The 24234-nt window shown below is 41.3% G+C and overlaps 2 protein-coding genes and 2 pseudogenes across 2 annotated transcripts; 1 reads left to right on the top strand and 3 right to left on the bottom strand.

Moving 5' to 3' along the window:
• The first annotated feature begins 142 nt into the window (after positions 1–142).
• Positions 143–5253, top strand: LOC149406917 (acyl-coenzyme A oxidase 3, peroxisomal-like). Its single transcript, XM_089609920.1, has 13 exons — positions 143–729; positions 920–1037; positions 1164–1271; positions 2263–2435; positions 2535–2634; positions 2989–3063; positions 3143–3273; positions 3470–3605; positions 3716–3835; positions 4048–4194; positions 4278–4382; positions 4473–4574; positions 4754–5253. The coding sequence occupies exons 1-13, from the start codon at positions 272–274 to the stop codon at positions 5003–5005; spliced, it is 2025 nt and encodes a 674-aa protein (XP_089466046.1). The 5' UTR covers positions 143–271; the 3' UTR covers positions 5006–5253.
• A 142-nt stretch (positions 5254–5395) lies between these two features.
• On the bottom strand, positions 5396–8235 carry LOC149406916 (cyanidin 3-O-galactoside 2''-O-xylosyltransferase FGGT1-like; annotated as a pseudogene).
• Positions 8236–8614: 379 nt separating this feature from the next.
• LOC149406915 (cyanidin 3-O-galactoside 2''-O-xylosyltransferase FGGT1 pseudogene) lies at positions 8615–10563 on the bottom strand (annotated as a pseudogene).
• A 3822-nt stretch (positions 10564–14385) lies between these two features.
• Positions 14386–16453, bottom strand: LOC149406914 (cyanidin 3-O-galactoside 2''-O-xylosyltransferase FGGT1-like). Its single transcript, XM_089609875.1, has 2 exons — positions 15728–16453; positions 14386–15206 (listed from the first exon to the last, which is right to left on the bottom strand). Exons 1-2 carry the CDS (start codon positions 16418–16420, stop codon positions 14517–14519), a joined length of 1383 nt encoding a protein of 460 aa, XP_089466001.1. The 5' UTR covers positions 16421–16453; the 3' UTR covers positions 14386–14516.
• Between the last annotated feature and the right edge of the window lie 7781 nt (positions 16454–24234).

The following is a 24234-nucleotide window of genomic DNA, read 5'->3' as shown; positions in this document are numbered from 1 at the left end:
CCTTAACGAATAAGTCACGGGCTCTCAATTTATCAATTACATTTATTATCCCGCGCAGAAGTCCAACGTACTTTTTTTCTTCTTTTAATTTCCTTGAAAACTAATTTTCAATTTAAAGGCTAAGAAAGAAAAGTAATCTTCATCTTCTTTAAAAAAAAAAAAAAATCACCATCATTTTGATATTTTCCAGTCTCCGATACCCCCAAACCATTTCTTATCTCTGAAGTAAACTTTGGAGAGCCCTAACTCCATTAAAGGACCTTTGAGAAACATGGATAGCGTTTCGCGGCGGACCAGAGTCCTCTCCAACCACCTCCGTCTCCAAACTTCGTCGGAGTCGAGTCTGATTGCCAGTCCGTGCCTCAATTACTCTCCGCCGGAGCTCTCCGAGCTTTTTGATTTTGATCCCAAATCGATGAGGTCTCTTCTCGACGAGCACAACCTCGAGGACCGTGACTGGCTCTTCGGCCTCATGACTCAGAGCCACCTCTTCAATCCGCGGATCGTCGCCGGAAAAGTCTTCGTCTCGCCGGATTACAATCAGACGATGCAACAGCAGAGAGAGATGACGATGAAGAGGATTTCGTATCTGTTGGATCGCGGCGTATTCAAGGGATGTCTTACGGACACGGGAATCGATTCCGAGCTGAGAAAGTTCGCGTTATTCGAGGTCATCGGGATCTATGATCATTCGCTCGGTATTAAGCTCGTTGCTCAATTCCTCTTGTGGTAAATAAATTCAAGACAATTTGTTTAATTATTTATTTGGTAGATACTACTATAGTTTGAGGGTGGGATTTGTTTTGTGCTTTTCAATAATTTTGGGGGTAAGCTTTGTCTTGTGTTTGTGCTTTGTACTAATCTCTAGTGAAATATCTGAATTTATGAGATTTGATATTATACATTCAATTCACTTCAGGGGCGGGGCTATTCAGTTCTTCGGGACAGAGCGACACCACGAGAAATGGCTTAAGGCCACTGAGAGTTATGCAATTAAAGGGTGTTTTGCAATGTCCGAGTTGGGCCATGGAAGTAATGTACGGATATATACTATTTAAAAAAAATTAGTGTAAGAGAAAGGAAGAAGGAAATGTGTAGCTCTCTATTTTATTATTTTTTCGGTTTCGTTTTTCCTAATTAGTTTAGGACGAATTTTTTTCCAGGTTCGAGGAATTGAAACGGTGACAACTTATGATAGAAATACATGCGAGTTTGTCATGATCACTCCTTGTGAATCAGCTCAGAAATACTGGATCGCTGGGGCAGCTAATGTGAGCTTTATTACTCTTGAAAATGGCTTGTTTGATTTATTAATTTTTTTTTTAAGAGAAACGAAATTTTTTTTAAAACAAATTCAGAAGGTTCATCTGGAAGAAAGTAAAGTACAAGCTAGATCGTATTAGGCCAATCTTGGGAGAGATCGGAAAGGCTAAAACTGGAAAAATCCGAATTAAGGGTTAGGTCCAAAAGCCGATACTCTTAAATATATATTGTCCTAGAGAACCTTGAGCGAGAAAGCTTAAACGTCGAAAATACATCTCTTTCTCCGATACCAAATAAGCAAAAAAGCTGTTCTAGCCGCTTATGGTCAGATTTCTTGCAAGTTTCAAATCCCAGGAGATGTCCCCGACCAACGTGTCGCGATTTGATTGGACCAAATGTTTAGACTGCGCTTATATAGAAATGCCGCGTGATATATTCCACTGCACTTCATTCTATTGGCCCGAATAAAAAAATTAGTTTTAACTGCGCTTTTTTGGGCTGAGCGCCGAAAAAAATATAGTGCCGTTAAAAGCATATTGTGTAGTTGTGCGCAGAGTAGGAAGGCGTAGCAAACTAGTTGACCGTGGCGTTAACAGATTGGCTGATACGAGTGAGGCCTGGAAATTTGAACTCAAGAGAGTCGTCAAAGAGCCACGGATCTTTCCAAAAACTGACTATAGGAGCCGTGTCTTACTGACCAAGAAACTGTTGAAAACAAATCTTCTGAAACTGAGTAAACTGATTTCCATGGGCTACGGATGGTTTCCCAAAGGGATAACTATAAGTCAGGATCCCAACAGTTCTCCATAGTACCGTGGATGGCTTTGATAACCTTATAGTCAGAGAGAGTCGGTCTCTAAAGGAAACCGCCATAGCCATTTGGCTAATAACAGCCCTTTCTTGTGATCTTCAATATTTCCAATACCTAAGCCCCCGTATGCTTTAGGCCTTGTTCAGCGCTGTCACATTTATTCACTGATGTTACATATTTGTGCTTAGGATGCGACGCACGCGATAGTCTTTTCGCAGCTTGAAATTAAAGGGAGCAACCAAGGAGTCCATGCGTTTATAACTCAAATCAGGGATGAGGATGGAAATGTCTGTCCCAACATCCGAACTGCTGATTGTGGTCACAAAACTGGTCTAAATGGCGTTGATAATGGTCGGATATGGTAAATGCCCTTAGCTGACTGGTTTTCATGTTTATATATATATTTGAGGACTTAAAAAAAATGGAGTTTTGAGAAATTTGAACTATTTTTTTTTTTCAGGTTTGACAACCTGCGGATTCCGAGAGAAAATCTATTGAATTCAGTAGCTGATGTTTCCCCAGATGGCCACTATTCGAGTGTGATAAAAGACCCGGATCAAGTACTTTATTGAGAACATCTTTTGATTATTTCTTTTACTAAGTGTATCTTTCTTCAGATTCATAGTCATATTTATATATTTATTTTAGGTCCATTAGATATATAGTCATATTTACAGTTATACATTGCTATATAGTCAACGTTTCGTAAATCTTAGATAAATAATCACGTCCATGTATTTACACGTGTAAATTGACGTAAATACCCCATGATTTTATTTCAATGAAAAGAAAAATCAGGAATGTCACGTCATCTTAATGGCTATATACCTAATATTTACGAAACGTGGCTATATAGCAATCTCAAACGTTTTAACTGGCTAGTTACCTAATTTTTTTTTGTTTATTTTACTCAGAGGTTTGCAGCATTCTTGGCTCCCCTGACTTTTGGGCGTGTATATGTTTCACTCGCTGCAATTTGCCAATCGAAGGTAATATTTTATAGGCTTGATTCGTCGTTTCATTCAAATTAATTTAGTCTCTTCTTCGATACATGGTGTTCCCTATCAGGTTGGTTTGGCAATTGCCATTCGCTACGCATTGTCAAAGAGGGCTTTTTCTCTTGCACCAAATGGGACAGAAGTTCTATTGCTTAATTATCCCGGTCATCAAAGGAGACTCATACCTCTTCTTGCTAAAACGTAAGTATTCAATGAGGTTTCCTTTTGAATTTTATTGGAAATGGTTGGCCTAGCTGCTGCAAGTGTGATGGTACGTCCCCGAGCAACTCGTGACTTTCTTTCATTACTCATTATGATTTTGCATATAGCTCACAATAAACCAGATATTTCCTTTGTATTTTATAGTAAACTTGCATGTTCGGTTCTTGTCTCTCAGATATGCCATGAATTCTGCGGGAAATTACTTGAAAATGATATATATGAAGAGAACACCGGAGACAAACAAAACACTCCATGTCGTGTCAAGCTCGTTCAAGGCTACGTTTACTTGGCATAACATGCGAACTCTGCAGGTTGGTTATAAAGTACTCTGACATAAATGTATGGTTGCATATAAGAAACAAAGCAAATGGCCATCCTCTATTACGAGTCCCAAGATCTAAATTAAACTGTCTACAAGCAGGAGTGCCGTGAAGCTTGTGGAGGCCAAGGTCTAAAGTCAGAAAATCGCGTCGGTGTTTTAAAAGGTGAACATGATGTGCAGTTGACTTTTGAGGGAGACAACAATGTCCTCATGCAACAGGTACAGATTTCCTTTTCATTCTCATGATATACATTTTATGGTACTTGAAACAATTTGATAAGCTTTAGGGTTATATGATATTGACGAAGCGGAGGTGAAAAAAAATGAATTTTACTCATTCCAGAGATATACTTTTTCTTTCTTCTTCTTCTTCTTCATATTCTTTTTCTATGTAGTTGACCTAGCAGTCTGATTTTTGAGTTTTATATCAGGTAAGCAAGGCACTCTTTGGAGAATACATTACAGCCCAGAAGCGAAATAAACCATTTAAAAAATGTGGATTAGAACACATGAACAAGGCCTGCCCTGTACTTCCTTTGCATCTTAACAGCTCATCTCTGAGAAACAGCCAATTTCAGGTGACATTGAGCTTTCTATGCAGATTATCTTTATAGGAAGCTGTAATGATTGGACATATTTATCATCACTCAACACGTCACAGATGGATGTATTCAGCTTGAGAGAGCGACGCCTTTTGGAACTTTTTGTGGCAGAGGTGTCTCAACTCATGAAACTCGGAGAGAGCAAAGAGAAGGCATTCGCTCTGGTGAGAATAATTATTATTTCCTCAAACAGTCGTCTTCTCTAACATCTCTGCCATCGCTCTCACCTTGTTTTGTACCTTTTCTTGGAACAGAGTTATCAGCTTGCAGAAGATTTAGGCAGGGCTTTCTCAGATCGCATGATATTGCAGACTTTCTTGGACGCCGAGGCTGCTGTAGCCGATGGTTCCTTAAAGGTATCTACGCATTTGGAGTTTCTCGTTATTTTGATATATACTATACGAACATGGTGGGTAATTCATGGACTGCTTAGTTTACATGAATTTCGTCAAGAACTTCGAAATGCTAGGTACTGTTTATAATTCAGTAGATGAGCTTGATGATTTACTGAAGTTTTTCCTGTTGATCCGTGCAGAACGTGCTAGGAACTTTGAGGTCGTTGTATGCTCTAATTTGCATAGAAGAAGATTCAGCGTTCCTCCGATACGGCCTCTTGTGCGCAGAAAAGGCAGCTTCAGTCAGAAAAGAAGTGATGAGACTGTGCAACGAGCTCCGACCGCACGCTCTTGCATTGGTCAGTTCATTCGGGATTCCTGACGCTTTCTTGAGCCCCATTGCTTTCAACTGGGTTGAGTCCAATTCATGGTCCTCTACGATTCAGCACTAAGCTCAGATCTGCTGTTACTTGTTTGTTCTAATAAACGGGTGAGTTTATTATCCCGCTTCCCTGTCTCTTTATAGCTCTATATAAAAATATGTTTTAATGTCTTAATAATACAAGGAGAATAATTGGTGACAATCAAGTTGTCGACCTCTTGTATGGTTGTAAGAAAAGTAAATTTATGTGGCATTTGAATTTATATGTGAAATAGATAATATTATAAGATGTGTGATATGTAATAAGGTGTATTTGATGGTGCTGTTAAAACGTGTGAAAATTTAATTTGTTCTAGAGCGATCGATACAATCCTGGTAGTCCGACCTTAAGCTCTCTAATGGAGCAGCATAAAGAACTAGCTTAATGAGAGCATTACGTCAACATTATAAATTGAGAAGATCACTTCAAAATTATAAATTTGCAAAGGCTATTGCTGAACTTGTCGACATAAGACGACTCTAAATCTTTCCTGAGAAGAAGCTCTGTCAACTTAGCTCGATTTGCTCTCACTTCTCTCCCGATATCCCCACGATCTCTGTCCATCACCGTTCGGATTGGCATTTACACACGCTGTCCCTCGCAAACGACCCGTCTTCTTCACCACTCTCCACTTCAACCCCCGCCTTGAGTCTGTTCCATCATCAGCCTCGCGTTGAAGATCTGATCGCCCAAAAACGGCATCAAAATGAGCTCGCACCCGCCGACCAAAGCCTCGAAAAGCGACCCCAAACCACAGTGCGTGAAGTAGCACCACACACAAGGGTTCTCCAAAATCAACTGTTGCTGTGTCTACCCTTAATGGACTTTCTCTCTCTCTCCTCAAACCCCTTCGGCGAAGCCTCTTCCACGCTCCAGGAGCCGATCGGCGGTCTCATCACCACAAGAAACGCCAACCCCGAGAGCTAAAACCCCAACAGAAGCTCTAGAAACTGGTGTCCGCTCAGAGCCCGGCTCGAACGCGCCCAACCACTCGGGCCATCTCTCGTCCAGGCTTGGCGCGAGCCGTTCGGGTATCACCGGCCCCGAGACGGACACCGGTTTCTCGAACCTCTCTCTCGGGGAATCCGAGAAATGGGCCTTCGATCTCTCTGCACGCCTTGAAGGCCAGGGTGTCGCACTCGCTCAGGCTCCGAGACACCCGATCGTAGAAAAGGACGTCTTCGCCGAACTACATAGAGCTTCTCTTGAAAAATCCCGAGCTTCGTGGCGGCGGATCTTGATGGAGGAGTTGGGGAATCCGGGCGGGGGATTCATCAGGTAGTCCTCGGAGAAATCTTCTCTGTTAAGGTACCTCGCCGGAGGCGAGTTGAAGGCCATCGTCACAGCGCCGACCACAGAGTAATGAACCGTCTTAATGCCCAACAGGCACGACAGTTTCGGGATCCAAGATGCAAAGTCGAAGAGGATTACTTGCGGCTTAAGGTACCGCTGAAGGATCTCGACGTCGGGCTCCGTGCAGTCCATGGCGGTCGTGATCAGTGGGATTTGAGGGGTGTTGCGATATTTTTATAACTAGCACGCAAGTGGACGTATCGAACAAGTAATAGTGTTACGTAAGTAACGGATATCGATCCCACAGAGACTAGTTACTCTAGCGAAGTTAAACAACCTAAAGCAAATTGATTTCACTATATTAAGGTGGGAGGTGCAGGAATTAACTACAATAAAAAATAACAAAACAGCAACGGAAATTTAACACGAAACTTCAAATAAGAGAAAATGGGGGTCACGACTTCACCGGAAAATTAAGACTCAGGGGTTTCGGGTTCCTACAACTTGACCTACTCTACTCATGCTAATCTCATTCTCCCTACGATATTACTAGCCTCTCTCGAGTGATCTAGCAACGTACGCAATTGACGGATTATATATCCTCTTGGCCTCTAATCCTATTAAAACAATCACGAGCAATAAACACGAGAATTCAAACGATTACATTAAGCTTAAGCCGTCTAGCAACCTAAGGCCAAAACGAAGCATGGATTATGAGCATGAGTTTTCGCCCTCTCTCGAGTGACAGAATTCTCCTAAAAACAATCCTAAAGATGGCCAATCTAAAGAACGCATTAAGAACACATCCACACAAGCATGAATAATTAAGTAAATCAAAGCATAATTTCACCCTAACGAAACCCCCTGACCCAATCTAACCCGGCTACATCGCAACCCCGCTAAAAATCTAGCCTCTAACGGAATCCATAGTTGACAACATAATGATCAAAACAATAATCAACATAATCATAAATTAAAAAAACACTACGAGATTCATGACGGGAAGAATGAAACTATCAATTAATTGAGAAATAAAAGTAACGGAGAGTGAAGGAAAGAAAGAAAAACTATTAAAAACGGAAGTTCATGGTTGCTTGTTCGTCGGATCGTCGACTCAACTTCGCTCCCAAACAAAAGCTCTCCAAAGAAAAGTGCAGCCCAAAAGTAAAAAAAACTCAAAAACAAACTAGAATGAGTTAATTAGGTTACAAGAGGCGTTTTTAACCCTGATTGTATGTTTTTCGGAGTGATCTGAGCCTTCCAATTCGATCCAAGGGTCAAAAATCTTCAGAAATCGCTAATTTAGTATTCCAGTAATCCGAAGGCGCGCGGTAGTCACTGCGCGGCGCGCGGACTCAGCTTCAGGTTATGCGCGCTCCGCGCATAAGACTCTGTGCGATTTCGTGGTTTGTGATCCCGTATGCGCGGCGCGCGGACTCAGCTTCAGGTTATGCGCGCTCCGCGCATAAGACTCTGTGCGGTGGAGGTCGCGCGGCGCGCGTAGTCGCCAAGTTTCTTGCCCATCTCAATTTTGACTCCATTTTGACCATTTTTTACTCCGAATCCCATCATCTTTCCACGAAATTGATTGTAGATGCTCTAATGCTCATCTGAACCTGAAATTACTCAAAAACCCACTAAAAAACATTAAAATACTTGAGGACTCGTCGGTTTTTGGTTCAGGAAATAGGAGTTTTACGCGTGATAAACGCACCTATCAAGGGGCTGCCACGTCAGCGGTGGTCTCGGCACCGGGAGGGAGGCCGTCCACGTGGGTGACAGTGATGGGGACGAAGGTGATGAGGTCGGGGAATTTGTTGAAGTGTTGGATCTTGGACTGTGTTTTTGCGGGTATGATGAAGGAGATTTTATGGCCTTTTTTTGGCTAGTTTGTAGGCGAAATGGAGGTACGGTGTAATATGGCCAAAAGAGAACCATAGATACCTAGCAATGTGCAAAGAAGGAGAACAAAGAGTGTTTCGGATTCAATGTGTAGATGGAAATTAGAAACTAGGAGGCATTTGAAGTGGCATTTAAACTCAAGATTAGAGAAAGTTTCAGTGTATTATTTACACTGCAACAATTTATGATCCTGTCTTCATCTAAATGAGAGAGAGAGAGAGAGAGAGAGAGAGAGAGAGAGAGAGAGATGCATATATAAACATTACAAAGTTCACATATTTCTTGCAGTGGAACATATGTAAATGCACAATCAACCACAACACTTTCATTTTTCCTTCACAATTTTTGGTGTTTTCTAACATACTTTGAGCATCAATTTCTCGTTCAACTAAACCCGATTTTGGCAACGAGGATTAAGAACTCGTTGGAATAATCAAATTCCGATTGAATGAACCCCACTCTAATATTTGCCAATAATAATAATCAGCCACGCACATATAAGTGAATACTCTTGAATACTAATATTCCAACAACTTCTATTAGTTTTAGAACAGTCATCACTTAGCCACTAAAGCTTGAAGCATCCGACTAAAACGATCAAGATAAGAGGACTCAAGACCTTCCCGGAGCACCAACTCACGAAGCTCAGCCATGTTGGCCCTAATATCCCTCCCAGTGGTCACAGCCTTAATGGCTGCGCAAACGCCCTCCCTCGTAAACGACCCGTCGTTCTCGTCCCTCTCGACCTCGACCCCGGCACGGAGCCTCGTCCCAAGCAGCCTCGCGTTGAAAAACTGGTCGCTCTCGTTCGGCAACAAAACGAGCTGACACTCCTTGGCCATAACGCCCTCGATCATCGACCCATAGCCACAGTGCGTTACGAAACACCCCACAGCAGGATGGGCCAGGATCGCCGGCTGTTGAATCCAACCACCGAACACAATCCCTCTGTCGCCGCGAAAGCCCTCCGGCAGAGCCTCCTCCACCGTGCTGGCACCGATCGGCGGCTTCAAAGCCGCTAGAAACGGACGACCTGAGAGCTCAAGCCCTTGGACGAGCTCCTGGAATTGGCCCACGCTCAGCCTTGTCTGGCTTCCGAGGCAACAGTACACCACCGAGCCGGCCTCGAACCGGCTCAAGAAATCTCCGAACTCGGGGTTGTCTTCAGAAGCTGGTGGCTCCGGGAGAATCGGACCTATATAATAAGATAAGTGGCGGAAGCCAGAAATTTATTGAGAGAAGCACCTTTGATAAAAAAATATATATATATATATATGAATTATATATAAAAATAATATACTAGTTAATATTTAATTTAGTTTAGAGGGGCGTGTAAGAAAAATAAGCAATTGAATTTAATTAATTTACAAAATAACTAAGATTTTTCTAAAATTAGTTAAATAAATAAAATAAATTTTTTGACATTGCGATAAAATAATTTTAAGGTGGAGCTTGTGAATATTTTTTTTTAAGTGATAAATTGTTTATATAAATCATCAACAAAAACTTAATGACCATCAATTTTTTTTATGATAACGAAAATTTAATTATTTTGTTGAAAACTTGAAATTTTAACTATTTCGCTAATCAATCAGTTTCAATTATTTAATGTTTCAAAGAAAAAAAGCATTTTGGGAAAATTATAAGAAAAACCACTAATTTTACATGCCTGTGAGTGATATTTCCCAACCGCGGCGTTCTTTGAGGAAGTCGAAGAACGGCCCTTCGAGCTCCCGGCAGCCTTTGGAGGCGAAGGCGTCGCACTCTGTCACACTGACGTGGATACGATCGTCGAGCTTGATTCCGTTCCCAGACAATTGGGAATCAATCTCGACAAAGTAGGGAATCTCGTGTCGCCGGAGCTTGATGGACGGGTCGGGAAACCCCGGCGGCGGCTCGAGAAGCCTCTGTTCCACCGGCAAAGAGGAGGTCGACTCGTAGCCAGACAGATAGGCGATCATGACTGGGCTCGCCGTGCAAAAATAGACCGTCTTGACTCCCAAGGAACGCGCCGCTTTGGGCACCCAGTGAGCGAGATCGAAGAACACGATGTCGGGTTTGATGCGGGAGAGGGTGTTCTCGACCTCGGGCTCGGTGCGGTCCATGGCGGTCCCGATGAGTGGGATCTGATGGGCTGCCACATCAGCGGTGGTCTCGGCGCCGTGAGGAAGGCCGTCCACGTGGGGGACGGTGACGGGGACGAGGGCAATGAGGCGAGGAACTCGGTTCAAATGTTGGATTTTGGGTTGCGTTTTCGTTGGCACGAGGAATGAGACTCTGTGGCCCAATTTGGCTAATTTGTTGGCCAAGTGAAGAAATGGTGTAATATGACCAATCGCTAAAAAAGGATACATAGCAATCTGCAAAGAAGTAGAAGGTGATTGGGACTCCATAGATGATGTGTGTGTTTTCAAAGAAAGAAGAGCAGTGTTTCAGATTATATCAAAGTTCAACATCTCGATTTTAATATGTGCAATAATGCTAGTTTGTTACAGCAGAAGGCAACCACTGAACCACATGTGTGCTCATTTGTTATTTTATTTGCTCATTTGTCATGACTCATGCACTACTTATTGGAAAGCAATTGCCAATATTTCGTTCGGGGTAACAATTGGGCATTTTATTTATTTATTTATTATTTTGACAGTGACAAAAGTAAAAGCAACGAAGGAAGCACAAAAGTAAAGTGAGCTATAAATTGAACCAAGCTAGATTTCAATTTTTAATATTTAACTGTAATACAAGTGTGATTAACTGAACCTGTCATTTATGAATCCATATTCCATACTCACAAGTAAACCGGCCTGCCTGGCCTAACGGTAGTGGGACGGGACGGAATCCCCGTTACCGTTAGGCACAATAGTGGGAGCGGGAGTCCCGCTACTGTGGCGGGACGGGACGAGAGTCCCGTTAGTCCAGGGCGAGAATTTTTTTTTTTTTTTTTTTTTTTATTTTGGCCGTTGGATCAAAGATCCAACGGCCGAAAAAAGAGCCGTTTTATTTATGACCGTTTTAAAAGAGCCGTTGGTGGCTATTTCGGAGACTTTTTTATTTTTATTTTTTACCTTTTGATCCAACGGCCGAAAAAAAAGAGCCGTTTTATTTTTGACCGTTTTAAAAGAGCCGTTGGTGGCTATTTCAGAGACTTTTTTATTTTTATTTTTTACCTATTTATTTCTAAAGTCTATAAATACCCTCAATTTCATTCATTTTCTTCACACCTTTCTCTCAAACTCTCTCAATCTCAATCTCAAACTCTCTCAATTTTTCATGGCATCCTCATCCCACAACCAAGGAGGTCGAAGGGGAAGAGCTTCCCGAGGTCAACAAATGCACCGATTTGAAGAAAATTAGTTGCACTTGTCTCAAAACGCCCCCGGCCTAAACACCGAATAAAGTTTCGATCCAAATTATGTTGCTCCTACTTTCGGCCATTTTGAATTCACCGAAATTCCAAACACCCAAGTGTCATACTACCCTCAAATGGATCCCGAGCAAGCGTATCAAGCTCAAATTCTGCCATCTGAAGTGGCTTATGAAGCATTTCAAGAATACGATCAACATATGCGTGAATCTCAAAATCGAAATGAAGAACAAGATGAAGATGAAACCCAGAATCCAAATGAAGAAGAGGATGAGGAGGAAGAAGAAGACCTATCACCACCACCACCTCAACGTCGAAGTCAAAGTCAAGTCGATCCTGCCGTTAGAGTTCCACGCCCTCGACAACGTGAACAACAAGAGGAGACACAACAACGACGAACACGACAACAACAACAACAACAACAACAATATGAAGGTGCTCAACAACAACAACCACCTCAACAATCACAACAACAATCACAACGTCAAAGTAGGTCCGTTGTGTGGACGTGATTTGAAGAGGTGATTTCGAACGGCGAAAAAGCCGGAAAATGTCACAATTGTGGAAAAATCTTCAGCGGTCACAACACAAGAGTCGGGATGTCGCTCTTGTGGAGTCATCACATGCACTGCAAGGGGACGCAATCTGGAGCCTCGTCAAGCACTGTAAGTCACATCGATCATGTACTCTTTACACGTGGTTTAGTAGAATATTTTGTTTCCACCGATCAATCTTTTAGTCATATCAAATCTCAAGGCTTTGTTAGATTCAGTTCTATAATTCCAAACGTTCAAATCATGTCTAGGAAAGCCTTGAGATCCGATATCCTAAAATGGTTTTTAGGATAAAAGGAACAAATGAAAGCCACAATATCATCTGGTAGGTATAGTGTAGCCTTAACCTCGGATATATGGACTGATCAATCAAAGATGGATTTCATGAGTGTTGTAGTGCATAATATAGACGACGATTGGAACCTTAACAAACGTATCATTGCCTTTAGGAGGATAGAAGGTTCTCACACTAGTCAAAACATCTTAGATATCATAGTTAGTATTATAACTGAGTGAGGTTTGACCGATAGGATTATATCCGTAACCTTAGATAATGCCACAAGCAACAACGCCATGGTTAGAGAGTTAAAGGATAGACTTCATTGTGACGATACCTTTTTGCATCAACGATGTGCTAACCATATCATAAACCTTATAGTTCAAGCTGGAGCCGCTAGTTATGACCCATCCATCAACAAAATTAGGAATTACATTAGTTGGATCAATAGTTCAACCAGTAGAGTAGACGAGTTTAAGAGACGCCATAGACACAACGATCTCCAAGAGCGCACGTTTCATCTAGATAACAAATTAGGTGGAATTCTACATTTCTTATGTTGACCAACTTTTTTATCCGAGCATTATGTCAATGTTATTGTTTCTTACATTAACAGTGAACATGACGATGATGCTATCACCGAATATGATATTAAGATGGCTGAATCATTTGTTTCTTTTTTTGATGTTTTTTTTACAAAGAAACTTGTTATATTTCCGCTGTTTACACTCCTACTTCTTTTCTCGGTCTTCATACTATGACCGCAATTGCTGTGCATTTTGATAAATATAAAAACGAAATAATTTTTGAAGATTGTATTCAAGCAATGAGAGCCAAGTTTTTAAAATATTGGGGGGCTGTAAAGGTTCCATTATTATACGGTTTTTGAGCCATTCTAGACTGCCGATGTAAAATCGGTGGATTAAAAAAGTTTCTTAAATACATTAGAAATCATTTCGAGGACCAAGATTACGTCGCACTTGATCTTGCGAGGATCGTGCAAGCTTTTTATGATTTTTTCATGGTTTACGAGCGAAACTCCTACCGCAATATCGAACACAACCAAATCAATCACAGACGTAGTATCCAAGAAGACACCAATACACGAATGTGTTCGTCAACGCATCTGCTTATAGCCCAATCTCCTCAATAACAAGAAGGTGGGACAATTCAACCGAGTCGAGCCCAGCCGACACACGGTCCCATCCGAAGATACAAGAATATGACCGGAACGAGTGAGTCAAACCGGATGACGAAGCCATCGACCTCTTGGTTTGGTGGAGACAGAACGCAAGGAAGTTCCCGGTCTTATCATCTATGGCACAAGACATCCTCACCATCCCTGTTTCAACCGTGCTATCTGATGCGGCTTTTAGTAGCGCGGGCCGCATCATCGACGATAGAAGATGTAGCTTGAAACCGAAGATGGTCGAAGCATTGACATGTGGTAAAGATTGGATTCAACATAGAAATCGAGCACAAGAAACATTCATGTGCTTTGATATTCTTGACGATTTTGAAGTTGATTTCGCAAATGTAAACATCAATGCTTAGTCTAACTTGTATAACTAAGGGATATCCCGGCCCTTGTTCGGGATAATTTTTCAAATAATTAACGAGGTAAAGGGTGCTCTTTTTCCTCGCCGTCGCACCTTTCTAGAGGCCGGTGAGGTTTTTTAAGAGGCCCATTTTTAAATTGACATTCTTCTTTATTATTTCTTTCTACTCATTTAGTTTAAAATCTTTTCAATTAAATCATTCTATATAATTATTTAAAATCTTTTAAAACCTTTTTTTTTTAAAAAAAATTTTAAGCCTAACGGGGTCCGAATCCCGTTAGGCGGGTCCTGCTACCATCCCATTACTTAACGGGACGGGACTCTCGTTTGGTCAAATAAAGGGAGTCCAGGCGGGGGCAGTAGCGGGACGTGCGGTGTATACCGCTAAGCCAGGTTTACTCACAAGAGATGAAAAGTAAGAGGAAGATAAAGCTAAAGTCAGCTATAAATTGAACCAAATCTAGACTTATGAAGAAAAAACCGAATTACTATTTTTGGGTCCATGATGGGTGACACCGTGACATAGACACACAGCCGGTTTAGGAATTTTTGGTAGCAACAAGTTTATTAACAATAGTAATTTAAATATTGATTAATAAATTACTAAACTCCGAAGCTTATCACTGAAATCATCAATGTACGCAGCCTCAAGATCTTTGTCCTGAAGCAGTTTCTGCAGCTTGGAACGGTTAATTCTAATCTCTATACCAACTTCATTACTCGGCTCTTCAGACATCACTATTTGAATTGCCTTGCTAACACTTTCCCTACAAAACCATCCGTTTTCTTCGTCTCTCTCGACCTCGATCCCCGCCTTGAGGGTGTTCCCGATCATTCTTGCCAGGAAGAAATGATCGCCCTCGTGGGGAATCATGACAAGCTGGCACGGATTCACCATTGCCTCTGTGAGCGACCCGGCTCCGCAGTGCGTGACAAAGCAGCCGACAGAGGGGTGGTTCAGGATCTGCTGCTGCTGGATCCACCCTTCGTGGACTGCACCCCGCTCTCCTACTCTCTCCTCAAACCCTTCAGGCAAAGCCATCTCTTCTAGCGGTCTCACCGCCGCCAGAAAGGGCCTTCCACAGAGCTCCAGACCCGCCATGAGCTCCTCGAATTGGCCTCTGCTCATCCTCTGCTCGCTTCCGAGGCAACAGTACACCACCGACCCCCGCTCGAACCGGCTCAGAAACCCGTCCCATTTCGGGTCCAATCTTGCGTTATCGTAGGAAGCCCAGGGCTCTGGAGAGATCGGTCCGGAAAGCCATATCTTCCGATTGAATACCTTCTCCAGGGGACAGAGCCAGAAATACAAATTATGAAATATGCAAAAAAAAAAATGTTCAAGTGGGTAAATTGTAAATTTCTATGGAACTTTTAGAAACTAAGACGAAATTAGGGATTTGACACAAATATTACTAAATTCATCGAAATTAACCAAACTCAAAATTTGACAAATCTTCATGAAGATGATGATTGTATTATTTTTTCTAAAAAAACACACTTTCATGACCGTTATCTTATTTCGCAATAAATCTGTTACAAAAATTTTAAATTGATCACAAAATACCTAATTTTTTGATAGATTTGTCACAAAATTTTATATTTCGTGACCCATCTGTCATGAAATTATGGATACTTCAGTCTTTTCACAGCTCATTTAGTAATAGATTATCAAGTTTTATATTTAGTTGAGTTTGGTAAAATGATTTGAGTTCAATAATATTTCCGTCAAAATCCCAAAAATTAACTAATTAAATTCGTCCCTCCGCAAATCCCAAATAATTAACTAAATCCGTCCCTGACCTTCTCCGTGTAGTCGACGAATGGCCCATCGATCTCGCGGCAGCCTTTGGAGGCGTAGGCGTCGCAGGCGGTCTTACTGATGCGCAGCCTATCGGGGAGCTTCATGCCGCCTCCGAACGTTTGAGAGCCTGTGTGAGCAAAGTACGGCTGTTCGTGGCGGCGGAGCTTGATGGACGGGTCGGGGAATCCCGGCGGCGGCTCCAAAAGCCTCTTCTCCGGCGGCCCTGCCGACGTGTAGCTGCCGGTCATATAAGCCGAGAAGACAGGGCTCACGATGCTGAAGTAGACTGTCTTGAAGCCCAAGGAACGCGAGAGCTTGGGAAGCCAGTACGCAAAGTCGTAGAAAATGACGTCGGGTCTGAGATTGCGGAGGAGGATCTCGACAGCGGGCTCGGTGCGGTCCATGGCGATCGCAATGTGAGGGAACAGAGGGGCTGCCACGTCAGCGGTGGTCTCGGCGCCAAGAGGGAGGCCATCCACGTGGGGGACGGCGATGGGGACGAAGGCGACGAGGTCGAGGAATTTGTTCAAGTGTTGGACTTTGGATTGTGTTTTTGTGGGAATGAAGAATGAGATTCTGTGGCCTTTTCTGGCTAGTTTGTTGGCCAAGTGGAGATATGGTGTGATGTGGCCAAACGCTAACCATGGATACATAGCAATATGCAAAGAAGAAGAAGAAGAAGAAGACTCCATGGATGTGCGGTGAAGGTTGAGTGAAGGAAATCGTTAAAGAGATAACATGTCGATTTAAATGTGGGCAGGGCAGCACATAAACCTCATTTATATCAGTTTGCTTTCTAAGATTTCAGAGTAATTATTGTATCTAATGCAAAGCTCGCGAGATGAAATCTATATCGTACAAATTTCATATTATTGGTTAGTTATGGGACCGAGAGAGAGCGCTTTTCTCTTTTATACATGAAAGATGAAGGCTATTCATGGATGTGTTATATGTCTTTAATGTTTAGAGCTTTATTCATGATCAAAAGTTATTTTTTTCCATACAACTTAACTAGTTAGTATGCTTATTTTTTTTGGAAAGTATTATATAATTAATTTAAAACACACTAATATTTCTAAACCATTTCGACAACAACGTTTTCTTTTTCTCCGAACAAAAATTTGTGTTTCAATCTGGTCAACAATTATTAAATCTGATTAATTGTCATTGAAATATGATCAACAACTATTAAAATATGGTTAACATTTTATGAAATCTGATTAACAGTTTTTTAATCTTGTTAATGTTAATCTCGTTTTTGGATTAGCACTAAGAACCGTCTGTGGTTCGATCTAGGGCCGGACCCTATGACCGCACGTAGTTTGGGTTTGGTGAAGTTCTTCTCTTCTCGTCGTGTTCGTGTTCTTTGGATCTTTGGGTCTCCGGATCTTTGAGTTTCCAGGTCTTTGGATCTTCCGCGTTCATCGTGTTCTTCACGTTCTTTGTTGAGTTCTTGAGTATTTGTTTCTTTGAGTCTTCAACCCTTTGAAGCTTCCACGTTCTCCGTGTTTTCTACGTGTTTGTGTTCTTCGTGTTTTTCGTGTTCATCGTGTTCTTCGGATCTTCAAGTGTTCGGGTCTTTGGATCTTCGAGTCGCCGGGTCTTTGGATCTTCCACGTTCTTCGTGTTCTTCGCCAGGTCTTCGAATCCTTGCACCTTCACCTAACCACAAGAAAATGTGAATCTAGAGGGACGCGGAGGGTTTTCCCTCGGCGCGTGCTCCGACGCTCAACATTAGTCGTGTTGTATTGTGTTCTTGGTGAACGATTTGTTGACAAGTTGAGAGAAAACTTACTTTGTGTTGTGAATGAGTGAGGTATTTATAGGAGTCGAGAGGAGCCGAGGGGCTTGGTGAGAAGTACTTGGTTTGGTGGAGATGGCCGGGTGGTCTTGGCCAAGTGAAGACGACCGGGTGAAGACGACCGAGTGGTCTTGGCTGAGTGAAGACGACCGGGTGGTCTTGGCCGAGTGAAGATGACCGGGTGAAGACGAGTGGGTGGTCTTGGCCGAGTGAAGACGACCGGGTGGTCTTTGGCCGAGTGAAGATGACCGGGTGGTCTTGACCAAGTGAAGATGGCCGGATGGTCTTGGCCGAGTGAAGATGACCGGGTGATCTTTGCCGAGTGAAGATGACCGGGTGATCTTGGCCGAGTGAAGATGGCCGGATGGTCATTTTCTTTGGCCATCCGGGTGGTCATTTTTTTTTTGCCGACCGGGTGGTCTTGTTATAGCTTTGTCTTGAAGATTTGTCAAAGAATCTAGCTTGAAAACATGCTTTGAGAGTCTCTTTTGAGAGGTTATTTGAGAGACATCTTATGAGTGTTGATCCGGAGTTTAGCGCGTGAGTTTGCGTGTGGGCTTGGGCCTTGTGTATGGGCTTGATATGTCATTTTTTTCTCTCGGGATGTTATTTATACCATGTGAAAATAACGACATAACATTAATCCCCCAGTTTCTTGAGCGACTTGTTGTGCGAGAAATTTAATTTGAAATCCTCGAGAGCTTCGTCGTTGATGTCTTTGGACCATTTGGTTTTCCATTTGTGATTCCTCGGGGCATCACGATATGGATATCGAAAGATTATACCTCGAGGGCTAAGAGACCCGATTATAGAGATCGAGCGACCATGAATCACGGGGGTCGGAATGTTCGGGGCCACATGACCTTTAAGAGACACGATCACGTACGGGGATCGAGCGCCCTAAACAACGGGGGTCGGGATTTTGGAGTCACGGGGACCTTAAGCAACATGATCACGGAGATCGAGCGACCCTAAACCACGGGAGTCGGATTTTCGGAGCCACGGGGGCCTTAAGCGACACGATCACGGGGATCGAGCGACCCTAAACCATGGGGGTCGGAATTTTCGGAGCCACGAGGGCCTTAAGCGACACGATCACGGGGATCGAGCGACCCTAAACCACGGGGGTTGGGATTTTCGGAGGCACGGGGGCCTTACGCGACACGATCACGGGGATCGAGCGACCATAAACCACGAGGGTCGGGATTTTCAGAGCCACGGGGGATTGGGCTGACCTGAACGCAAAGGGCATTGTGTCAGCAAATCGGGCAAGCGATTTGTGAGGGTAGAGTCCACGCAGAGCAGGATGTGTTTAATAAATAATTTATGGGAAAATATCATACGTATATCTTGTGTTTAATTGAAATACCGCGATTATTCTCACAATTTTCAAAAATATCACATATATCATTTCATATTATTATTTATAGTATGTTTATACTCTAAAAACATGTATTTTATCAAATATAACCCTTTTCATAATTTTTAATTGATTTTATAATATATATATATATATATATATATGAAATGCACACAATACCTTAAATAGGATCTTCTATCTATTTTTCATTAAAAAAAACATATCTCCATTTACTTTTCACTTTATTAAAAAAAAAAAAATTTCTCCTTCATCTTACGATGAGCTTGTAGATTGACTCCGACGGCCCAAGAAACGATAACGATGAAATTGGATTTTTGTGGGTTTGACGAAAAAGAAAAAATAAATGTGTGAAATGTGCCCAATACGATTTGCTTCCGTCTCCACGCTAATATTTTTTTAATAAATATTTCTTACCTCTGAGAATACAAAATGGTAGGTATTATTTAATATATTTTATTTTTCATAAAATAAAAAATAAATAGGTGAATATCATTTAGGATAAATAAGTCAAAACTCCAAAGTCACTTGAAAAATGAGAAAAAGTGAGCTAATAGGGCGCGTTGAATTTTCTCCTGACACTGATGCTCCACATTAACTCAATTGTTATGTGAGATGGGGAGAGTCATTTTTTAGCAAATTGTAAATTCTTTCTCTGGTTCAAAATTTTATAATCCACTACTTTTTTTATTCATTTCTTTTCTTAGGTAGTTATACTTCTTTTTTTTTTTTTTTTTTTTTTTTTTTTTGAGGTATCTATCTTTTTAATTAATTACTTTTCCGCATTAATATGGTTATATGGGGGAATCATCCCCGACACGAGCAATCTCAATCCCGAGAAAAAACTTCAAAGGACCAAGATCCTTCAGCTTAAATTTGGAATGCAAGTAAGCTTTCACGTCGGCAATGATCAAAGGGTTTGGACCTGCAACGATAATATCATCAACATACAATAATATAGCAACAAAATTATCTGAAGTACCCTTGGTGAAAAGGGAATAATCAAATTTTGACTAAACAAACCCATGATCAAGAATAGACTTGGTGAACGTCATATTCCATTGTCTAGAGGCATGCTTCAAACCATATATAGACTTATGTAATCTACAAACCGGCTTGGGACCAATATGGTTTTGCTCCCCCTGAAGAGAACAACCTAAAGGGACATCCATGTATACCTCCTCAAAAAGATCACCATTAAGAAAAGCATTATTGATGTCCAGTTGAGCTAAACACCAATTCTGAGAAAAATTAAAGCAAGAACAACCTTAACTGTAACTAATTTAGCAACATGGGAAAAAGTGTGAAAGAAATCAATACCCTCCCTTTGATTGTACCCTTTTGCAACAAATCTGGCTTTATGCCTAGAAAGGGTACCATCAGCATTGAATTTATTTGTATAAATCCATCTGCAGCCAATGGCTTTCTTACCAGGAGGTAGATTAACAATAGGCCAAGTCTTATTGTCTTCCATAGCTTTGAGCTCATCATTCATAGCTTGTTTCGAATGTGGAAATTTACAAGCTTGATGGTAGAATTGAAGCTCAAAGTGATCAGAAATAGAAAGAACATAAGATCTGTACTTGCTAGAAAGGTTGTCATAAGATAGAACATCAGATAAAAGATGAAGAGATGGAAGATGTACACCTGATTGGTTGCAGTGAAAGTCATTCAGATGAGTTGGTGGTGCTCGTGGTCTTGTAGATCTTCTGACTGCAGCGACTGGTTCAAGTAGGATACCAGGTTGAAGAACTGGCTCAGGGTCAGAGATATGAGCCTCTTCAATGTCCTTAGACTGAATTGATTGTGCAGATTGATCTATAGAATCTGTGAAACTTATAGGAACAGGTAAGACTAGATCCGAGAAAGGATCAGCTTGAGCATTGTTAGTCTTTTGATCATGAAAAAGAAAAACATATTCATGGAACACAACATCTCTAGAAATAAACACTTCTCTAGTGATCAAATCGTGCAACTTATATCCTTTAATATTAGGAGGACATCCAATGAAAACACATTTTCGAGCACGAGGTTGAAACTTAGTTCTATGAGCCTTTAAGGTAGAGGCAAAAACAAGACAACCAAAGACCCTCAGAAAATCATAATCAACATCATTAGCCTATAAAATTTCATAAGGACATTTTTTAGAAAGAAGTGGACTTGGAGTCCTATTAATCAAATACACAGAGGTGAGAATACACTCATATCAATATTGGATGGGAACCTGAGATTGAAAGTAGAGGGATCTTGCCACATTCAGCAAATGTTGATGCTTGCGTTCAACCACTGAATTTTGTTGGGGTGACTCTACACAGGAAAATTGGTGAATAATACCTGCCTTAGAGAAAAAATCAAAGAAGATCAATTCTTTGGCATTGTCAAAACGAAATTGTTTAATAGTTGTAGAAAATTGGTTAGAAACCATAGCACAAAAACGAGATATAATAGCATGATGAACATCAGATTTATTTCTCATTAGATAGATCCAGGTAAAACGGCTACAATCATCCACCAGGGTCAAGAAAAACTTGAAACCTGTATGAGAAGTAACACAATATGGGCCCCATATATCACAGTGTATGAGGTCAAACGTTTTACTAGCAAGATGATTATGAGAAATAAAAGGAAGACGTCTTTGTTTAGCTAAAGGACATATGTAACAAGGTACAATTTTATTTGCTGAAGAAAAATGTAACTTGTCTCTCAAGATATCAAGTCTTTTGAAGGAGAGATGTCCTAATCTGTTGTGCCAGACGTGAGATAATACATGGTTGATGCATGATTGTTTCTCACTTTCCAGCACATACATATCATCAACGATCTCACCCTTGCCAATCGTCTTCGTCGACTTGGTATCCTGGATAATGAAATCTGAGTCTGAGAATGTTATGGTGACCAAAGAATCTTGTGGCAAGGCACTGACTGATATCAAATTAAACTTGAAACCATGTAAAAATAGTGCATCCTCGAGCATTAAATTCTTAATGGACACATCACCATAACTATGTACAGGAATCATAGTATGGTTAAGAAGAGTCACCGTAGAATTATGCAGAGGTTTAAAACTTTGAAAAAAAAAGATTTGTATGCACATATATGTCTAGAAGCTCCTGAATCTAGAATCCATGATTTGTAAAGGTGATTAGAAGAACCTGTACTGTTAGAATAACAGTATAAACCTGTAGATATGGTAGTCATGTTGATGTTGTTGGATCCTTCAGGTTGACTCGGAGAAGAAAGTTGATTGGAGATAAGGATAAAAAGCCGAAATCCTGCTTTAGACAAAGGTGGAGATGAGCGGAGCGAATCGCTTTGATACCATTTCACGACTAAGCTTCGTCGAAGATTTGCAGAGAAAGATCGAAGAATAAATTTGAAAAAGGAATATTCTTCATTAATTGATAACAACGTACAAAAGGAGTTATTTATAGTTATTGATAACAACATAAATGACAAGAGAATAAAACGACCACTAACTAGCTAAACGACCTAAACCAAAACTAATTCCAATAAGCTACTATACATCACATTAAGAGCAGAGACTGCATGGCAAGCATGCGCTTTCATTCGGTTTGTTTATTTATTTATTGATTGATTTTTATATGCAGTAGTCATTTTAAACTTAGTGTTTAGCAAAATGGTCAAAGTTTCACAGGTTGATGCATTTTAGCCACTTATAATATAAAATTATTAATATACCCTTAATTATTTTGAAAATAATTCATCTAAGTTTTCAAAATTTTAATCTACTGCACTTTCTTTATTAATCCACTCTTCGATAAATCAGAAAAGAAAAAGAAGATGTCAAAAAATTTAATCTTGTTTTCAAAAAAATTAATCTACCCTTCGATAAACCAAATGAATAAAAAGAAGATGTCAAAAAATGTAATATTGCTTTCAAAACAATTTTATCTACTGTTCTAATAAACTAGAAGAACACACAATATTTCGTTGACACTATATCTCTCTTTTCAAAAAAAAAAAAAAAAAAAAAAAAAAAAAAAAAACCTTGAGTTGCAGGAGGAGCCACCGCCGCTCCTGCGGTGAGATCCGACCTGGAGGGTGCCTTTTGCGCCTTTCTCTTTTGTCTGTTAGCTTTTTGCTTCTGTTTTTCTTTTCCAGATCTGAGAATTTTCAGATTCCTTCTGCATCTTTCCGGTTCCGCAGCTCCGGTGTTCTTCTTCGCCTGGGTCGGCTAATCACGGTCTCGCATCCTTCCTTCTGGCGCTCTCCTCGGGCTTCCGTCTTTGGGTGGCGTTTTGTTGTCTCCCGATCTTTGGTGGAGGAAGTTCTTCTCCGCCGCTCGTCTCGGGGTTTTGGTTGCGATTGGCCGGGCTCTTCGCAGCGTCGATCTTGGTCGAAAGGAGGTCTACTCTGGTTTGTGTGTAGGTTGGGTTTGATTTGTCTTGGGTCTTAGTCCTATTTTGTTCTTGCTTTAGTTTCAGCTTTGTCATTTCTGTGTTGTATTATGTTTTGGTATGGAGACAGGTTAGCTGTCGTCCATCTTCCCGCTCGGGGATTCCGTTAGGCTTTTGTCTATGCAGACTAAAGACGTGTCTTCTTCCTGGCCAATGGGCTACGGTTGGTTGGATCTCTCCACCATCCATAAAGGGATATCTGATAGAGCTTGATGTTCGCTCTATTTTTATTGTGCATTTTATGCACAACTTGGACTTTTACCTGTATTTGGCGTTAGCGTTAGCGTTAGCGATCGATCTTTTCCGATCTAAGTCTTTATTGTTCTTTGGATCAAGAAAGTTTAAAGCTGTATCTGTGAGTATTATACTCATCTTCTAATAGAAGGCCCCGAGCCCCTCTTCCTCAAAAAAAAAAAAAAACAAAAAAAAACAAAAACTAGAAGAAGAAGATGATGATGATGACGGTGGTGATGACGATCAACGATGAAACCACCTTCGAATATGACGGAGATGATGATCGACGGTGGTGGTGATGACGACCGATCTCAACGATCCCCAAAGCGACGAGGACAACGGAGATGCCAGCGATGGATTCAAAGCTCCTTCGAGCTCGATTCCAGACCGCGACGTCTCTAGACCTCGGTCAAATCCTAGCCGCGCTGGAAAAAGCCGACTCCGACTCCGCGGTTCGCGCCGGAGCCGCCATGGACGCGAGTTTGAATGAGGAGGAAGTGCTGACCTTCGACATCGAAGTCTCGGCGATTTGGCTGCCGAGGAGAACGACGACAACACATATTTGTGTGTGGGTATTTTCGAGATTTTGTCAAATTTTAACTATTTTGCCTCAACTTTAGAAAGTCGGACTATTTTACTAAATAAAAACTTTAAAATAGCTAGATAATCGCATCA

The sequence above is a fragment of the Urtica dioica genome, chromosome 1 (genome assembly GCF_054948205.1).
Source record: "Urtica dioica subsp. dioica isolate 48M chromosome 1, U.dioica_male_clone48M_v1_H2, whole genome shotgun sequence".
In the NCBI taxonomy this organism is placed as follows: domain Eukaryota; kingdom Viridiplantae; phylum Streptophyta; class Magnoliopsida; order Rosales; family Urticaceae; genus Urtica; species Urtica dioica.
The sequence above is the reverse complement of the archived record's forward strand: the minus strand, read 5'-3'. Positions and strand labels throughout refer to the sequence as shown.

Excerpts from the sequence above, each read along its gene's own strand:
- LOC149406917 (XM_089609920.1), top strand. The coding sequence starts at position 272 with ATGGATAGCGTTTCGCGGCGGACCAGAGTCCTCTCCAACCACCTCCGT. Across the intron at positions 3,064-3,142 it reads CTGCAATTTGCCAATCGAAG|GTTGGTTTGGCAATTGCCAT; the intron begins GTAATATTTTAT and ends GTTCCCTATCAG. Across the intron at positions 3,274-3,469 it reads ATACCTCTTCTTGCTAAAAC|ATATGCCATGAATTCTGCGG; the intron begins GTAAGTATTCAA and ends CTTGTCTCTCAG.
- LOC149406914 (XM_089609875.1), bottom strand. The coding sequence starts at position 16,420 with ATGGAGTCTTCTTCTTCTTCTTCTTCTTTGCATATTGCTATGTATCCA. Across the intron at positions 15,207-15,727 it reads TCGTCGACTACACGGAGAAG|GTATTCAATCGGAAGATATG; the intron begins GTCAGGGACGGA and ends CCCCTGGAGAAG.